The 20,241-nt window shown below is 43.3% G+C and overlaps 1 protein-coding gene across 4 annotated transcripts in view; it reads left to right on the top strand.

Moving 5' to 3' along the window:
• The window catches only part of KIRREL3 (kirre like nephrin family adhesion molecule 3), a 694,474-nt gene extending 674,613 nt beyond the window's left edge, over nucleotides 1-19,861 (top strand). For all 4 annotated transcript variants that reach the window (XM_081961293.1, XM_081961291.1, XM_081961292.1 and 1 more), the window contains 2 exons: nucleotides 11,884-11,970; nucleotides 17,499-19,861. In XM_081961293.1, the coding sequence (XP_081817419.1) occupies nucleotides 11,884-11,970; nucleotides 17,499-17,942 (531 nt within the window). In that variant the 3' untranslated portion in view covers nucleotides 17,943-19,861. The remainder of the gene's footprint in view (nucleotides 1-11,883; nucleotides 11,971-17,498) is intronic.
• The last annotated feature ends 380 nt before the right edge of the window (nucleotides 19,862-20,241 follow it).

The following is a 20,241-nucleotide window of genomic DNA, read 5'->3' as shown; positions in this document are numbered from 1 at the left end:
TCAAACAAGTCTTGTAATATGGCAGCCTTTCGGCTCCAATTTCTAACACCTTCCTGTCTCTTTGAATTACCCATTCTGCCATTTTTGCATTTAATATCAGGGCTGAGAATACGATTAACATGTGGAGAACTTTGGCATTGCAATCATCTATGCAGATGTTAAATAGAAGGGCCCAGAATATAAGCCATCATAGCATCCATGAGAAATCACTTTCCAATGTCACTGTTCTTCCCTCCCGCCCATCAGATGCTACTCCAGCCATGCATCTTGGCTCACTTCCAAACCAGTCCAAATTATACCTATCCAGATTTTGCAGGTTGCCATCAAACCTGAAATCTAAAGGCATTCAAACAACTACACCTCTTTTAACCACTAAATTTGCAATTCCGTCAAAAAAGCAATCGGGTTGGTGCTGTGCAATTTTCTGCTTCCCAACACAATGGGTTATCCAATTGGTAATGTTTCCTTTCACCCCTAGAAAATTTCACTACATGTTTTCCGCTACTGAAGTCCTATTGACTTCCGCCAGGATTTCTCTTTGGAGGCAAAAAATATTACATGCTCGTTCCTCTCCGCAGTTTTGCAACTACGGCTCTTCCTAAAGAATAGTTTAGTTCACCTAGAAGTTCATTTTACTCTATAGGTTGCCCAATTCTGACATAGGTCATATTTTCTCTGTCTTACACTTCCCTATTTTATTGTTATATTTTTATTTACAAACCATTAAAATTCCTTATAATTGCACAGAGAGGTACTTAAGAGATGATTTTGAAAAAGCAGCACACACAAAAGAAGAATACATAACAGAATAACAAAATAACAGAGTTGGAAAAGAACCTTGGAGGTTTTCTACTCCTTTCATTTTTTATTCACCTAAATCTTTATTATTTATTTCAGGGGTGTCCAAACTTGGCAACTTTAAGACTTGTGGACTTCAACTCCCAGAATCCCCCAGCCAGCTCTGCTGACTGGGGAATTCTGGGAGTTGAAGTCCACAAGTCTTAAAGTTGCCAAGTTTGGACACCCCTGATTTATTTGTTTGTTTGTTTGTTTGTTTGTATTCTACCCATCTCACTAATTACAGTGACTCTGGGTGGCTTGATCCTTGTAACCCATTTTTTTGATTTCACGTAATACACTGAACAATAAATGAACCAGATAGGGTGGATTGTACAACACTGCAAGTCGTCAGGGTTCCAAGTAAGACCCCCAACGAAATAAGACTCCGAGGCTTGAGTTTCTTCAAAGTTCCATTTTATTAGAGATGCCCTATTGGCACATCTGGGGAAACCTGAATCTGAAAGCTTCCAGGTTTTCCCCACCCAAAAGAAAGTCCAAGTCCCTGTCCAGCACCCACATGTACATCACATGGCCCAATCAAAGCACCATCCCAACTGGAGATGGGTCACCTCATCGCAGCTGCAGGGCAAAACGTCCTTAACTTTCTGAGAAGGGAATGTTATTTTGACTATATATCACCCATACTCCATACAATCCCCCCTCCCGTTTTCCCACAGTAGAGACTGTGGCAGGCCTGAAGGCCCAATGCAAAAGATGGCTTCCAGGGCTGGCACAAGTAACTTCAAAAACTCTTCGGAACAAATCAAGGAAATGCTAATCAAGCATAGCATGTTAGGGGAACACGGTGGCTAACTCTTGTGACTGACCTGGTTGTGTAAACTCAGCCAGTCTGTCTTTAGCGACCCTACTTAAGCGGAAATGACAGGAACAAACTCAGCTAGAGAAAGTAGAAAGCTCCTTCCAGTCAGGTGAAAATTGTGTGTCTTATTTGAAAGCCTTGGGATAGAGATTTGGCTTCTCGGAACGTGTAAAGCAATATTTACTTGGAAGACAACATGTGGCTGTGCAATTATTTTTCTCGAGCATCCTCCAACTCCACCTCGGGCACCTGCAGAACATGATTCCAAGTGACCTGTTCTGTTGAGTAGTGGCAATCTTTTCTACTCTTCCCGCCCCTGCAAAGAATCATAGGAGCGGTTGTAGACTGGGCTGTTTAGGGGAGAGGTGAGGTGAAGAAAAAATAAGTGAAAATAAACCTTTGTGGACCCTTTGAACTCTGCAACACAGATGAAATTTGGAAGGAGGTTTCAATCCACTCTACCGCTGCTTCAACAAAAATATTCTCTGGTTTTTTTTTTAAATAAAGAGCTAGCATTCTGAGCGTGGTTAACTGGTGGAACCTGAGATGGTCTTCAGTTTGCCTCAGATTCAAACCATTCCCGATTGTTATCTAGACTATTCTACAATATTTATATGAGATACCAATTTTTCCCATTGACCCAGTTAAGAATATGATGAGGAACAGGACTAGGAGGTGACACGATAGCTGTCTTCCAATACCTAAGGGACTGCCACGAAGTAGAAGGGATCAATCTGTCCTCCAAAGCACCTAAACTCAGGACAAGAAGCAATGGATGGAAACTAATCAAGGAGAGAAGCAACTAAGGAGAAACTTCCTGACAGTTAGAACAATTAATCAGTGGAACAACTTGCCTCCAGAAGTTGTGAATGCCCCAACACTGGAAGTTTTTAAGAAGAGATTGGACAACCATTTGTCTGGAAGGATATAGGGTTTCCTACTTGAGCAGTGGGTTGGACTAGAAGACCCTCCAAGGTCCATTTCAATTCTGTTATCCTGTTATTCTTTAATGCCTGGTGCATATTTTACAATTCTGTACAGATATCCAGGCACAAAATCCATCTTCTAAAAACCCTGACTGTCTTATTTTAATTTCTATGCACATTTCCAGTTCTTGTGGCTGTGAAGCTATATGTGATAGCCCGATGTGAAGCCCGCTTGTCTATGTCTACTCATGAATGCAACACAACACAAACACCAAATATGCGTTTCCCCCACTTTTAAGCTATTGTTTGTCTTTCTTTTATTCTGTCAAAGAGTTTTAAATAAATCCCCCATTCAAGACCACATTGATTTTAGAGCTGTAATTAATTTCATCCTTTGCTGCTTTTGTCAATGACCTTACAAACACTCTCTCTAATATTCTTGTATAGTTAAAATAAATTGACTCTTGGTTTTCTCTCTCTCTCTCTCTCTCTCTCTCTCTCTGCTTTTGGCATTGCTGGCCTCTCCATTATTTATGAGTCTTACATGTCGGTTCTTGAGATCACCTTGGAACAATTTTTCTCCTCTGGGGAAGTCCACCTTTTGAGGAAGGCTGGTCTGCCCAGCAGATGCTAATGAACACATTCATAGACTTAAACCTTCTGGAAGTGGATATAAATCAGCAACTCTATTGGAAATACAATGGGATATCCGTAATGATTTTGTGATAGGTAGAGAATAATTTACATTTGGTCCAACTGTCCAGAAGGGGAAGAATGGATAGGATCAAATTATTTAGTATATGTAGGATGACTCCATAGGGGCGCGGTGGCTCAGTGGGTAAGACAATGAGCTTGTCGATCAGACACATTGGCAGTTCAGCGGTTCAATTCCCTAGCGCCGTGTAACGGAGTGAGCTCCCATTACTTGTCCCAGCTTCTGCCAACCTAGCAGTTCGAAAGCGCATAAAAATGCAAGTAGAAAAATAGGAGCCACCTTTGGTGGGAAGGTAACAGCGTTCCATGCACCTTCGGCATTTAGTCATGCCGGCCACATGACCGCGGAGACGTCTTCAGACAGCTCTGGCTCTTTGGCTTTGAAACAGAGATGAACACCGCCCCCTAGAGTCGGGAACGACTAGCACATAGGTGCAAGGGGAACCTTTACCTTTACCCTAGAATGACTCCATGGGCAATATTTATGTTGAGATTCTCAGTCATCATGGTTGCCCCAAAGGTGCTTTTTGAAAAAGGCAACTGGAAATCACTTTAACTTTTGCATTATTAACTTCAGACTGCCAATTTATAAGCCTTAGTTAAATGAATTATTGGGTTCTAGGCACTCCTTCCCTATCTAAAAACAAATATAGATATCACCGATCTATACTATGACAGGAGGACAACAGAAACAACATCTTCCTCCCCACGCAGGATTAAAGGAAGCCCCAGCTAGGGATTTTGTTTTTCAATCTGTTAAATTAAAAGAGTTTCCTATAACTTTTTAAAATAAGTCTCTTAGATCCATATCCAATTCCATTCCAGAACCATTCCTCAGATTTGGGAACGGGATTCTGAAGAATCAACTTGAAACGAGCATGCTACAAATTCTGGATGCAACTCTTTTGGGTCCTGAGCCTCTGTGCAAAATACTATCTTAGGGTTAGAATTTCCACCCAACTTGCTTTGTTGTAGATTCGCTATCTTTGCTCATGACAGGGATAACTCTGTGCAAACTATTTTTGTTGAGATGGGCCTTCAGTAGAAAGCTCCCCGTTACTTGCTTATATTTGTTGGGTTTGTTTTTTCCTTTAAAAATGTTAATTTCAGATGAAGATTCTGGTCTTTGATTGCAATCTGTGATTTTGCTCCAAGGTGCTTAGAGATTCAGCAAATAAGCATTTTGAATAAATAAATCCCTGCATTTTGTGTTCTGCTCCTGTTCCTCTTCCGAACTGAATCAGCACCTCTTTCTCTCTTTCCTGCCTCAGAAACTTCATGTCTTGGCCCCCTTTTCAGTCGAAAAACCTCCGTTGCATGACCAAAGCTCAGAATTGCTCAAAGGTCTTCCCTGTGATGACTGTTCTGTTTTATGTAGGGATGTAGTTGATCAAACCTCCCGTTTTATGTAGTTCATTAAATTTCTGCAAGGCCTAAAGAGAAAAATCAATGCTTTTCTCAGCAACGACTTGTGGAAATAGTATTTTTCTTCTGGCTCTGTTTCCATTCCCTTCTTCTTGCTAAACAGGAAACAGTTGAGGGGCAGAAAACTCTGCAAGGTCCATCAAACATCCAACATTTGGAAACAGCTGTTGATTATATGCCATCCCTGGGATCAGAGGGAGCATATGTCAAACAATGGCTGATAAACATTATCAGGAGAGGTTAGCACGTCTCTTCTCTTAGCCAGGAAAATCAGGTTGGGCCGTGAGAAATGTTTCATTCTGAATGCTTAAAACTGGATGTTTTTAAGAAGATCCTGGACAGTCACTTAATCTGAAAGAGTATAGGTTCTCCTGTTTGAGCAGGGGGCTGGACTGGAAGACCTCCAAGGTCCCTTCCAGTTCATTCATTCTAAATTCTAAAATTTAGAAAGAATAAGTCATTATATGAATGTATACTCTGATGTTACACATGTGCATTTTCATGGACAAACTTGGAAACAAAGTCTGGGTGAAAACATTCCACTTGCATCTAATTTTAGTGAGTCAGTTTGTTCTAGTGGTTGAGGTATCCGGGTAGAAACTGGGAGACTGAGAGTTCTAGTCCCTCCTTAGGCATGAAAGCCAGCTGGGTAACGTTGGGCCAATCACCAGGAGATTGTGAGTTCTAGTCCCGCCTTAGGCATGAAAGCCTCTTGAGTCACTTTGAGCCAATCACCAGGAAATTGTGATTTCTAGTCCCGCCTTTGACATAAAAGCCAACTGGGTGACTTTGGGTCAATCACACTTTCTCAGCCCAGCCCATCTCATAAGGTTACTGTGGGGGGAAAGAGGAGGAAGAAGGAATAATCAGGAATGTTTGCCATCTCTAGAGTTACTTATAAACAGTAATAAAGATGGAATAAAACACTAATAAACAAACAAGTAAGTTTCAGGAACGTACCTGGCATTCTGACCCATCTCATTTTGATTGGGGGGATGGGGATAGTCTGAATACTGTTGTTTAGGGGTTCCAGCCATACTATCGGAGGTGGCGCAGTGGTTAGAGTGCAGTACTGCAGGCTACTTCTGCTGACTGCCGGCTGCCTGCAATTTGGCAGTTCAAATCTCACCAGGCTCAAGGATAACTCAGCCTTCCAGCCTTCTGAGGTGGGTAAAATGAGGACCCCGATTGTTGGGCGAAATTATGCTGACACTGTAAACCTCTTAGAGAGGGCTGTAGAAGCACTGTGAAGCGGTATATAAGTCTAAGGGCTATTGCTATCTTTTAGAAAATTCAATTTCATCCCCCTGCTTCTCACAAGCCCCAATCCATATTCCTTGGTGTCTCCGCATATTTAGCTCCATTCTTCTTCTTTGACGGTGTTTGAGTTTCGTGCATGGATGACAGTACTTTAGGGAAAAGGGAAGATCCCGGAAAGTTTATGGTTCTCTCCTGGGTCAAGAATTATGCTGGTTTGATTAGACCAAACCGAAAGCAGTTCTTGGTTTCTTAATGGCCTAGAGCAGGGGTGTCCAAACTTGGGAACTTTAAGACTTGTGGACTTCAACTCCCAGAATTCCCTAGCCAGCCGGCTGGGGAATTCTGGGAGTTGAAGTCCACAAGTCTTAAAGTTCCCAAGTTTGGACACCCCTGGCCTAGAGCTTGTGTCCCCAACCCCCTGGGCTATGACCCAGTAGCAGGCCATGGTCTGTTTGGAACTGAGCCAGATAAGTGGTGGATGAGCACACAAAGGCTCGCAGCTCCACTTGTGTCTGTGGCAGGGGTGCACAAGTGTGAACAGCTCCATTTACACGTGGAATCCTTCCCTCTCCCCTCCCTGCTACTGCCAGCTTTTCACCAAGCTGAAAAGGTTGATGATCGCTGACCTCTAGCAATCTCCCCCAATGCAAAGCCTCTGTACCAGTGTTTCTCAACCTTGGCACCTTTAAGATGGGAGGACTTCAACTTCCAGAATTCTAGCCAGTGTGGAGAACCAGTTAAATATGAGCCAGTACTGTGCAGCAGCAGCCAAAAAAGGCAATCCTAAATTGCATTAACAGAGGGATACAATCGAGATCAAGGGAGGTACTAATACCACTCTATAAAGCTCTAGTAAAACCACACTTAGAGTACTGCATCCAGTTTTGGTCATCACACTATAAAAAAAAGATGTTGAGATTCTAGAAAAAGTGCAGAGAAGAGCAACCAGGATGATTAGGGGACCGGAGGCTAAAACATATGAAGAACGGTTGCATGAACTGGGCATGGCTAATCTAGAGAAGAGGCAGACCAGGGGGAACATGATAGTAGCGTTCCAATATTTGAGGGGCTGCCACAGAGAGGAAGGGGTCAAGGTATTTTCCAAGGCACCGGAAGGCCAGACAAGGAGTAATAGATAGAAACTGATCAAGGAGAGATTCAACCTGGAAATAAGGAGACATTTTCTGACAGTGAGAACCATCAATCAATGGAACAGAAGTTGCTTATGGGAGCTTCATCCCTGGAGGCTTTCAAGAAGAGAATGAACTTCCATCTGTCAGAAATGGTGTAGGGTCTCCTGCTTGGACGGGGCCTTGAACTAGATGACCTTTAAGGTCCCTTCCAACTCTGTTAATCTGTTAATGGCTGGCTGGGGAATTCTGAGAGTTGAAGTCCACCAAAGTTGAGAAGCGCTGCTGTGTAGAAACACTGTACAATCCTACATTTCCCCCCCTCCCCACCTCTTTCAATTGCAATGCAATGCAAAGCTTCCCCAGATCATTAGGAACTCTAGGCAGGTAAATGAAGAGAGTCTTCCTCCTGTACACCCCGCAGGCCTTTTAAAAACAAGCAAACACAGAAAGAAATCAACCTTCCTACGCCATCTATTTACGGCAGGAATTTAAGGGGAGAACCGGGGTGTCGATGAAGATGGAAGATGTTACAGACAAGGGGGAAAAATAAATGAATTTCCCACTGTTCATTGATGAAGTGAGATTGTATTGAACTAAGCCTCAGTGTAAACTTTATTAAAGGTCACACTAATGAATGGCTTAATTCTAGAATTATAAATTAACTCATGGGGTTTCTGCTTTGTGAACAACTGTGCTTTTCTGGATCTAACTATCCTCAAGCTACAAGGAACACAAGAGAGAGAAAACAGACGAAGTTCAGAGGGCAACAGTGCCATCTGCTGATCAAAGACATTCATTGCATCTCAGAACTGTATCAATATACAGTATATCTTCTGTTTGTTTGTTTATTGGATTTATATGCCGCCCTTCTCCCAAAGGACTCAGGGCGGAATAAAGCAGTAAGTATCAGAAAAAAAATTATCACGTATAAAGCTGTTTATTTAACTGTGACTAAATAATCCCACTATTTTTTGCAAACTTCTTCCTATCAGTAAACCTATAAAAGTAATAAATTTCTTGCAAATTCTTCAAGAGGGTTTAAAAAAAAAAACAGCCACAAGCAATAGCAACAGCATTTAGACTTATATACTGGTGCTTTACAGCCCTCTTTAAGCGGTTTACAGAGTCAGCCTCTTGCCCCCAACAATTTTGGTCCTCATTTTACAGACCTTGGAAGGATGGAAGGCTGAATCAACCTTGATCCTGGTGGGATTCGAACTGCCAAATTTCAGGCAGCCAGCAGGCAGCAGAAATAGTCTTCAGTACTTCACTCTAACCACTGCGCCACCGTGGCTCACAAACAAATATAAAAGCGCTTAAAAAGAATAATTCTTAAAAGCAGTTCTGTTTTGACCCAGACTTGTGTGGCTGCTTCAAAAGCCCCTTCGGGCTGATTAAACACATTTGTGGACACAACTATTTTGCTTGAAGCAGCCTTAGGTGCGTATCGCAGCTTACAATGCCCGTGTGAAAAACCTGAAACACAGGAAGCAGCTGCTTTAATAAGGCAAAAAGGTACCCTTGTGTATCCTGAAGCAGTTCTAAAATTATTTTGATTTTTTTTTTAAATTAACCTGAAGAATTTGCAATGTTCTAAAAGTAATATGACTAAAATGATAATCAAACATTAGAACTAATGAGGATTGCCCATGCTGACACTCAAGCCCTGAAAAAACACTGTCACGTAGATTTTATTCCACCCCCACCTGACCTGGATTTAATACTTTATGATACTCATATTTGCTCTGCTCCATCAACAGATAAGACCAGGGGCTGCTGTTTCTTTCCCAGCCGGAAAAAAACCCGAGACACCTTAATTTATGACATCAAATAGCTGCACCAAAAGCTTTCCAGCATCTCTACAGAAACTGCTGCAGGGGAAGCAATTCCACCCTCATTTGCTGAGGCTTTAAAAGAAAGACATGTTGGAAGTCAAGCAACAATCAGTACTGTATTATAGATTTAGATTTTCGATTAGCTGGGGCATTCCGAAACAGTAATTCCATTAGAAGCTTCAGTCTTGCAATGGCAAAAAAAAAAAAGAGAGAGGAAATGCAGAGGCTACACAGACCCGATCGATATCTTAGGGAAGATAAAAAGGCAACATAGAGAAATTGCCCAATAAGTATTCAAGTCTCATCCTAGGCCCACCTTCCTGAAAGAAGGGTAATTAAAGCCATATTCTAATTAACATAGACTTTGCCCCCAATCAGAAGCATCCTTTGCAGAAAAACTAATGAGGCCGGGAGAAGAGGCTGTTGCTTACAGATCCATCTATTGAATTAAAGTGAGAGCAGCCTTTAAAACAGGATAATGGGGAAAACAAACAAGCCCAGGGAAGGACAGATTCTCCTAATAGTGAAATGCAAAAACACTCCGGACTCCTCTTCTCCTTCCAGTGAGCGTTGAGACCCCTTGGAATAGCATAGCCCTAGAGCAGGGGTGTCCAAACTTGGGAACTTTAAGACTTGTGGACTTCAACTCCCAGAATTCCCCAGCCAGCATGGCTGGCTGGAGAATTCTGGGAGTTGAAGTCCACAAGTCTTAAAGTTCCCAAGTTTGGACACCCCTGCCCTAGAGCAAGGGGTGTCAAACTCGATTTCACTGAGGGATGCAGGGTTGTGTTTCAGGGTGGGGCTAGGGGGCGGGGCCAGCTCAACATCGGGGGGGGGGCTGTGGTGGCCTGAGCACTCTGCTAGCGAAAATGGGCTCCGGAGCTCCGTTTTTGGCTGCCTCGGCTTCCTGCAAGCCCTCTGCCAGTGAACACGGAGCTCCATTTTCATTGGCAGAGGGTTGCAGGAGGCCATGGCAGCTGAAAAAAGAGCTCGGGAGCCTGTTTTCTCTGCCAGCACTATGGGCTGGTCGTTCACTGTTTCCAGGGTGGCTCCGTGTGCCAGATCTAAGTACCCCATGGGCTGGATCTAGGCCCCGGGCCTTGAGTTTGACACCACTGCCCTACCAATTCATATGCCCTCCCGCCCTCTTTAAAAAAACACAATAAAACTAAGAGTTTTCCCACAGGTGTTGCTTTGCAGATGTAAACCCCTTGTGGGATGCAGTTGCCGTATTAAAATTTGTAGTCTTTCCCCTTCCTGGGTATTTGCGTTTTGCGTTGTGTTATTTGTATGCATTGTTTGACTTGTTGTATGCAGTGCACCGTCTAGAGAGGTGATGGAAGCAGATGGCTGTACATATAACAGCTTCTTTCAGCCCTCCCAGAGCCCACAGCCCCCTTCCTAGGCGAGATTAAGTTTTTATATCCTGACAATAGGCCTACCTCAGGCCACTCAAGGAGTGGAAGAGGGCGGTGTCCATTCTTAGAGAAGCAACATGCCAGTTTCAGTTGCTTGAGGCGTATCCAGTGCAATTCAATGTCAAGTATAGCAGGGTGATTGCAGGGAACGTTTTAGGGACCTCGTTGTCTCCGTATCCCTTGCACATAAATCTTTAAATGGAAGGTGCTTTTTCAAAAGACAACTGGACTTTTCTTTGTTTCTCCTTGAAGAAATTCTTCAGTTCTGACTGAGTGGTTGGAGAATGGAAGGATTGGTCAGAACTTGAAGAAGCTTCTTGGATGGGAAGCGAAATGTCTTCAAGGAAAAACAAAGAGAAATCCAGGGGATTGCCTTTTGAAAAAGCACCTTTGGGACAACCGGGACCTGGACGACTGAGAATCTCCATAGGCATTTCAACGGAGAAGATAGAAGGAAGTCCACAGGTGGAACTCCCATGGTGAGATCAGACTTTGGAGATGGTCATAGTACACAATGTATAAAAGTCTGTAAAGATTCTCAAAAGGGCCTGGATGTCCTGGATGACTGAGAATCTCTCCAGACGTTGAGCTATACAATTTGGGGTGAAGGACACAGATCAACCTCCAAGTGCTTCAACGACCTTCTAAAACAGAGGTCCTCAAACTTAACAGGAGGCCGATTCACAGTCTCTCAGACTGTTGGGTGGGCGGGGTGGACCAGCTGGGTGGGTGTGGCTAGGTGGTCAAGTGACTGGGTGGTTGTGGCCAATTTAGCAGTCCATTTTGCCTTTTGTCCTTGCTGTACTTGCCCCTCCCCTACTCACCCACCAGCCCTGGATCCTATGGCTGTGAAAAACACCCCGAAAGGCTGTTTTTAAAGCATTTTTAAAGACTTTTAAAGCACTACTTTACAAGCCGGCAGCAGCCCCTCCGCTACTCACCCACCAGCCCCTGGATACGTGGCTACACTTGCGAGATCACCCCTCAGTCAGCTGCTCCTCCCCAGCACCCTTCGGCCTTACCTTCGGCAGCAGTGGTGTGATCAGAAAAGCAGCTCAACCAGTGGGATAACTAACCAGAAGTGCAGCTGGAGTGGATGCTCGCTGGAAGATAAGGCCGACAGTGAGGGGCAGGGTTCCCACCACTCCACGGGCTGGATTCTTTGTATTGGCGGGCCGTATCGGTCCACGGGCCGTAGTTTGAGGCTCGGTGCTCTAAAAGGATGCAAATGACCAACTGTCTGCAAGGAATATAAATCCTTCCATTCCCCACCATCCTGTTAGAGCTGAAGAAGCTTCTTGGATGAGAAGTGAAATTTCTTCAAAAGAAAAAAAAAAGCCCAGTTGCTTCCTGAAAAAGCAGCTTTGGGAAACACAGTCTATGCTATCACTGTGAAAGGGAACACAGGGGGTTTGGTTCATCCTGGTTCTTGAACCCAATTCCCTAAACTTTGGGTTGAGATTTCTAGTGCTTGACTCCTTCAATTCACCATCTGCTTTCCTTGAACCCTAGATGGACAGAAGTGAGTTCCAGCAAGATTCAGTCCTTAAACAACTGGAGGTCCTCAAGGAGGAAGAGAAAGAATTCCAGAATTTGAAGGTAATGTCAAGATTGCAGGATCCAACTTTGCCTATGCAAGGTGGGGATTGATTTTCCTGGGGGGGGGCTGGGGGGTGTCTGAATCTGCCAGGGAAGAAGGGGAAGATTTTATGGCTGTGTAAAAACAAACTTAAGCTGGAGAAATTAGATTTAAGCATCGTAGCATCGCTGCAATCAATTCCACCACATGAAAAATTTAAAAAAAATAAAAGACTTACGCAGGTGTAACCTTTTTTGGGGGGGTCATGAAAATCAGCCAAGTCCACAAAGTCAAGTGAGATTGACGGAGTAGAAGTCAAGGACTTTCAGAATTACAGAGGCGAACAATTTCACCTTCTCTGAACTTCGTGCAGATCACCTTAAGCTGTATCCTCAATAGCGTCCTAATTTAGTTTTGTAACAAGATACTAAATTGGTCCTAAAGCTCAGTGACCCAGGTTGGTAGGTTGTGTTTTGTTCAATGAGAGCATGAGCAATTAACCTAGTCAGGAATGCAAGAGAAACTTAAAAGCGGAGGGAAATCAAGAGGGATCCTCTGAATCCAGTTTAGGGGTCATACATAACAAAGGCAACGTTGACTCATTTGAACTGCAGGCATGAAGCATAATTGGCTAGGTTTCAGAAGTACAAGGCCAGCATTTCTTTCACGCACAATATTCATGCAGGAAGACTCCACCCAAACTAATCTTTACATTCATTAGCTCTTTTGGAGTAAGGTCAACCGAGGAGAAATTTCTGACACATGAGAAGGCTTTCATTCCCAAGGACCCTGCCTGTATTGCTAAAATCACTGTCCTACCACTGGCAGGGGTGGGATTCAGCCCATTCTGGGTGAACCGGATGTTAATTTTGCATCCAGTTCACCGAACCGGTTGTTGCAAGGACCAGCTGGCCCCACCCACCCAGCCCCTCTCAGGAGTCTCCGCGTGGCCCGTTCATCATGCCAGGTAGTGCAGGGCCCATGCAGAGGCTCTGAGAGAGCAAAAAACGGGCCTCCTGGATGTCCGTTTTCACCCTCCTGGAGGTTCGGGGAAAGCCTCCAGAACTTGGCAAGAGTGAAAAACAGGCCTACCGGAAATATCGAAAGTCCAAAAATGTGCCTTTTTCTGGCTTCCGAAGGAACTTCAGATCCTGGGGAGGATGAAAATCCCCCCCCCCATGGTGCAGGAGGCCGAGTAGACCACGCCCACCTAGCAACCAGCCAGAGAACCTGTGTTCTTGCAAGTTCAAAGGAAGTTGGAGCAGTCAGTCCTCCTGCCCCTAAACCATTTAGCTGGATCTGAGACCTCAGGAGAAAAGACCTATGGAGTCATACTCCTCCTTCACAGGAAACATCAGTTGATTGTCGTAGTACTTGCAGGCTACAGCTGTTTTTCTTCTCTGAAAAAAGTTGCCATTTCTGCATCTCTGCAACTTATTGTTTGAAAGGGAGATGCATGAACTAGGCACGCAGGTTGTACAACTGGTAGAACTGCCCATTTGTATTGTAAGTAATGGTATTGTTAAGTACCAGAGCATTGATGTAGCAGCACAACGTATACTATTATTTCATCCAAAATCGGACACCACGTAGGTCTCCCTTACTTTCTGTACTCCCTTGTTACTGTGGGGTTCTTGGTGTTCTCTGAGCTTGGCTCTTTCCTTTTAGATGTTTCTGTTGGAATTCATTGTTGGGATGTATTTCTATGCAAATGACTACAGTATTCAGCCAGTAGACGGCAGTATTTACAAGATTGGATCTATGGTATATACTCTATGCTCATTGTTCTAAGTAGAGTTTCCTGTTCCCTGTTACAGTTAAATAGTTGAGCAGTAAATCACATGGTGATTGTTCTCTTTGTTTGCTCTGTGTGGTGCTTTATATAAGGCTTACCCAACTAGGTAACATCATCAGTGTAAAACGATGCACCAAGCTCAGAGACCACCTAGGACCCCACAATTCATCTCTAAGGTACAAATATTCTATATGTTGTTACTCTTTACCCATTCTCACTTTGGTACTTTACTATCATTATATTATATAGCAGGTATCTCCAAACTTGGCAATTTTAAGACATACAGATTCCCAGCATAGCTGGCTGAGGAATGCTGGGGGTTGAAATCCACAAGTTTTAAAGTTGCCATGTTTGGAGGCCCTTGCTGTATAGATTAAGAACTTAAAGACACTGAGCCAGTCCTGGGCAATGCTCCCATCTGGACTCCATGCCATCTCCTGTTCAAAGAATAGAGAGAAAAGAAACAACCTTGAGTTGATTCATTGTCTTGGTCTATTGACTTCAATATTGTTTACTGAAGCTTTCTTCTTTCTGCTGTAATATCCAGCAAGCAATTCCCGTGATTCTCATTCAATAGGATAATTATCCATGACGAGTGACAATTATTAGAGTGATAATCTCACATCTGGAGGCAGAACATTAGAAAAGGACACAATGAAGAGTGGTAGATTCCCAGCATTTCAGATCTAAATCAGTTGGACTTTGGGATGATGGACATGTAATTTGGGAAATGTAATTCTGGATAGAAAGCATGCATTTTGCTACAGTGCAATAGTATATCACCATAACTTTGCAAAGCTGGATGTTCTAGTGATTAAAAATACCAAAGAACACATTTTATCTCGACTAAACCAGCCCCGTCTTTCTGTTAAAAAAAATCTGCTTTCCTTTTTGGTCAGCCTCCTTTATGATATCACAAATCCTAAATCTCTTCGGATGGTATGCCTTAAAGTCCTCCCCCTCTTCTTAAATGAGGCTTTCAACACAGTTTCTCTGGCATGCACAGGAGGAAGTAGAGCTTCCAAAAGCTCACTCTCTCCTTTGAAACACACAGGCCTTTATCTTCAAGCAAAGACCTTGCCATCTTCCGTTCTTCGGCCCTGAAACAAAACCCAAGTCAATCACTGCAGTTTAATTTTTTTCCCTCTCATCCACAAAGGAGCAGCATTTCCCTCCATTCCTTTCTAGAGAAAGATGGGAGGAAAAGAAAGATGGTGGGATTAATTGATCAATTAATAGGATGTGCCAACATTTTATCTGAATAGTTTCCATGGTAATAGAAGCATTGTCTTCATCGTTGTTGGAGAAAGCTGCAGTTTTCTTTGCCAGATTTCCAACTGGTCTACAGCTCTGTCCAATGAAAGGGAAGAACAATGCATTAAGAAAAGGAGAGGAGGAAGGGAGGGAGAAAGAGGGAGAGAGAATGAGAAAGAGTGAAAGAGGGAGAGAAAGGGAGAGAGAGAAATGGAGAGAGAGAAAGAGGAAAAGGGAGAAAGAGAAAGAGAAAGGGTGAGAGAGAGGGAAAGAGGGAGAGAAAGAGAGAGAAAGAGAGAGAAAGAGAGAGAAAGAGAATATTAGAATGGCAGTCTTAGGAGAATTTAAATGTATGTGGCAGACAATTTTGTTATTTATTTGCAGGTAGCCATCAACTTTAAACCACAATTGAGCGCAAAGTTTCCATTGCTAAACAAGGCAGTTAAGTGTTAAATGAGTTTTGCCCCATATTATAACCTTTTTGCCCCAGTCATTAAGTGAGTCACTGCAGTTGTTAAGTGGAGCAGGCTTAAGTCATTAAGCTTCCACATTAAGCATTCACCCGTGTCTCCATCAATTATGTTTCTTTGCATATAATGGAGTAGAGATGATTTTTTAAAAAAAAAAATCAGCAAAAGTAGATTTAAAAACCCAAGAAACTCCATTTATAGGTGTAGACATTCCAAGTATTTACAAAATAGATATTCCGATTATTTGCAATTACAAAGGAAGAAATGGAAAAAAAAACTCTCATTGCAGTTTTACCTCTATAATCCCATTGCTTCCCGTGCATCTTTCAGAGATTGTTATTCAGCCTACCTAAGCACACATTAAGAGGCATGTTTGATTTCTAAATGTTTGATGTTTCATGCTTGTTTCTCAAATATAGAGGTATGAAAGAGTAAGTACAACTGTGTATTAATGTAAGATTGTATTGCTAAACAGATGAATTTCACACAGGGATTCAAAACAAAAATTGGAATATTTTACCATGAAACAAGCATGCTCTCCGAGACCTATGCAGCTATTTATTCTCCTGAAAGACATTGCAGCCCCCATAATACGCATGGCGAATTGAACATATAATCACAGAAAAGCAGAATTTCTGCTACCTGAAATGTTATAGCTATAAATTATACCAATATGCAGGCTAGAAATGTTTAACCAATAATGATCCGTTTCCACTGAAAATCAATTATGCTCTCCTATATTTTGGGCCTGCTCCATTTATCGCAACTTCTCATTTCAAATTACAGATAATAAATATTTTTTACAGGTTCTTATTTCACTAACCAGGCGCCCTGTGGAATGGCTGCCCACAGGCACACGTGAAATATTGCAGGAATGCAGAGTGTCCCTTCCGATCACCCGGCCAATGATAATAAAAACATCGTGACATTTCTAAGATTAATCAGAAGTGACTAGGCCAGACAATGGCGGCGCTTAGGGACGGAGGTTTACCTACAGTTTCAAAACTTAGATTCTGTATTTACAAAATTCCTAATTTCAGTCCACACAAGATGGAATGCAGTTGCCCTCTCTACAGAACATGCACTGCTCATTTTTAATGGGGGAGAGGGGGGAGGAATCATAGATGATAGGTGATAGGTAGAAGATAGAATGTTGGAATATTGGAACGTTGCCCATGGGGTCTGATGGGTCAGACACAACTTTGCAACTAACAACAACAAAAAGAAGATAGATGATCGATAGATAGATAGATAGATAGATAGATAGATAGATAGATAGATAGATAGATAGATAGATAGATAGATAGATAGATAGATGATAGATAGATAGATGATAGATAGATAGATAGATAGATAGATGGATGATAGATAGATAGATAGATAGATAGATAGATAGATAGATAGATAGATAAAGAAAGATAGATAAGATAGATAGATGATAGATAGATAGATAGATAGATAGATAGATAGATAGATAGATAGATAGATAGAGGATAGATAGACAGATGATAGATAGATAGATAGATAGATAGATAGATAGATAGATAGATAGATAGATAGATAGATGATGGATGGATATGAAGAAGAGAAAGAAGACAGACAGACAGCTAGATAGTGATGAAGAAGAAGAGGAAGAAGGTAGACAGACAGATAGACAGACAGACATGATGAAAGATAAATACTGCAGATAGATAGATATATAGACAGACGGACGGACGGACGGACGGACGGACGGACAGACAGACAGACAGACAGACAGATAGATAGATAGATAGAAGATGGATGGATGGATGGACGGAGATAGGCAGCAGGCAGGGATGATAGCTGTATTTGTGCAAGGAACAGCTAATTTAAATTAACAATATTTCTCCCCTTTTTCTCTGTAGGAGAAAAGCTTGCCTAAAACTTTCACCTGAACGTGGAACAATTAAGCCTCCCTCTTGCACAACTTGGCATCTGTTATAACACCAGACTCCAAAACGCAACCCTGCACCGAGAAATAAACTTTTTTTTCCCTTGCTCTTCCCAGGATCCCACGAACGGCTATTACAGTGTGAACACCTTCAAGGACCACCATTCCACGCCCACCATCTCCCTCTCAGGTTGCCAGCCAGAGATGCGGCCAGCCAACAAGCAGCGTGTGCCGACAGGCATGTCCTTCACCAACATCTACACAACCCTGAGTGGGCAGAACCGCCTCTACGACTACAGCCAGCGTTTCATCTTGGGCATGGGGAGCAGCTCCATCGAGCTGTGCGAACGGGAATTCCAGCGGGGTTCCATGAGCGACAGCAGCTCCTTCCTGGACACGCAGTGCGACAGCAGCGTCAGCAGCAGCGGGAAGCAGGACGGCTACGTACAGTTCGACAAGGCCAGCAAAGCTTCAGCCTCATCTTCTCACCATTCACAGTCCTCCTCTCAGAACTCGGACCCTAGCCGGCCTCTGCAAAGGAGGATGCAGACCCACGTGTGAACGGACGGGACAAAACTGGCAATGGGAGGGGAAGGAGGATGGGATAGACCACCTGAGCGGAATCCTGGCCCCGCTGAAGTCAGGAAATCCTGGTGGGGGGGAATTGGAGACTGTTTGACCGGTTTATTTGTGTTCTAGTGACCTGTAGCTCCACAAAGCACTTCTTCTCCCTTTCTTCTCTAGAGCAAAGGCTAACGCAAGGCGAAAGGTGCTAGACAGAGCCTTGCACTGCAGATAGAACTCTTCGGAGAGACTTGATGCCTTCTTTCCTAGACCTGTTGACTCCCTTCCACAAGGGGGAAGGACTCACGACAGCTGAACCCAAACTAACCTTAAGCACAATGTCCCTTTCCTTCCTGTAGCAAACCCTGGCGTGGAAGGGGGATGGGAACAAAGACAAGGGAAAGAACAGATCACTTATTTGGGAAACCTCCCCGGGGGGGGGGTGTCCCTTCTTTTAGGGAGGACGGGCTTCTAAACCCACGGTGCAGGAATAACAACATCCATGGCCTTCAGCGGGAGGCTAAGCATCCTTGCTTTTCCTGCCAAATAAGATCATCTCCCTGGAGATTTGGAGGTAGCTATGACCATCTATCACCTACCAGCAAATTTATATTTCTCAGTTCATCCAACTGGCTCCCTGGGTTGGGCCCGGGGGAGACATCTAAGCTGCCTTTCGCTGGCATGTCGTCTCCCTTGGGTCGGTTCCTGAAGATGAATTCGACTGATGCTTCTAGAATCCTCTATGCTTTCCACTTTCTCTTCCTTAGTGACAACGATTCCTGTCTGTGGACATTTCGGAGAAGGTGCATCTTCAACGCTGCCCGTCACGTGCACCAGCAAAGCCCACCCTCCCTGCTGCTTAGCCTCATTTGCAAATTGTAAGGGGTGGGGGGTAGGGAGCTGTGTCCTTCAAAGCAAACTCAAACAACACGGCTTAACTTAAGGAAGTCTCAGTGTGAGGGGGAGGGGGATAGCCATTGGTGTAATAATGTGCACAGGCCGCTCAACCTGGTCTTTTATTATTTTTAATGACTTTTATTTTGTTTGGTGTTTGGTGTTTATCATATTACAATGTGTCTTTGGACTAAAAAAAAAAAAAACGGAGTTGAGAACTTTTAAGCGTGGCTTCTCAGCCAAATGCCCACGTATGCCTCTAGCCCATCCATCATACTCTGATTTTGATTAAGAGGAACTGTTTGGTGGAGGGAAGACTGAACTCCTCTTTTGAGTGACATGTGACAATCATTGCAGAGGGCCTTCCCAGAGTGGGCTGCTGTGGCAAGGGAACATAAAACTGCTTCTGTATTCCCTGCCCTCCCTTCCTGTCATCCCCCACAACAGCACAACTGGAAGACTAATACAAGAATTGTTACAAGCACCTTGGCAATGAGTCCTTTGGAAACCAGTTTGATTTAAACAATTCTGGTCCAAAAGAGGGGGGGAAACACACACACACACACAACATTTAGTGCAAGAAACATATGCCTAGTGTGATTTCTTACTTTCAGAATTCAGGGCTTAGTCTGTGATAAAAGCGTAAACATTTTCCAGGAAAAAGTCAGGAAGTCCTGTCCATTTCCTCTAACATATTCCTCTAATCCTAGCACCGTTGCTTCAACTCCCCAACGGTAAGAGAGCAAATATATTATCAAAGTTTTAGCTTAACAAAATAATAGAATTGGAAGGGATCTTGGAGGTCTTCTAATCCAACCCCCTACTCAAGCAGGAGACCCTACACCGTTTCAGACAAATGGTTGTCCAATCTCTTCTAAGAAACCTCCAGTGATGGAGAACCCCCAATTTCTGAAAGCCAGTTGTCCCACTGATGAATTGTTCTGTAGAATGTTCTCCTTATCTCTAAGGCTCTCTCCCTGGTTAGTTTCCATCCATTGCTTGGTTCTATGACTTCCAACACAGACCTTGTCACATGGCATGTATCTGACATTTCCCTAAGCAACATCCACTGGTTTGAGTCACTGGTTTCATTTGATCTTAGCAGCTTTTAGCACCCATTCATACCAACTAATAAAATGTTTACTATATAAAAGCTAAACGCAATAACATTAACAGACGAAATCTAGCAGGCACAATGATATAACCAACAAATCCAGCTCTTATCCATGTTTGTGTACTTTTCTCACACAATGTACCCCAATGAAGAATGCTTGTCAAGTCTCACGAGCTATTCAGATCGAAGCTGGTGTGGCAAGGGAAAACTATCGATAATCAATCAAAATTTGGATCAAAAAGCAAGCCAACTTTCTCCGGAGAAGGGGCAGGCAGGAGATGTTGGCAA

This window comes from Natrix helvetica (genome assembly GCF_964273705.1).
Source record: "Natrix helvetica genome assembly, chromosome: 8".
In the NCBI taxonomy this organism is placed as follows: Eukaryota; Metazoa; Chordata; class Lepidosauria; order Squamata; family Natricidae; genus Natrix; species Natrix helvetica.
Note: the sequence above shows the minus strand (reverse complement) of the source record. Positions and strands in the feature narration are given on the sequence as shown.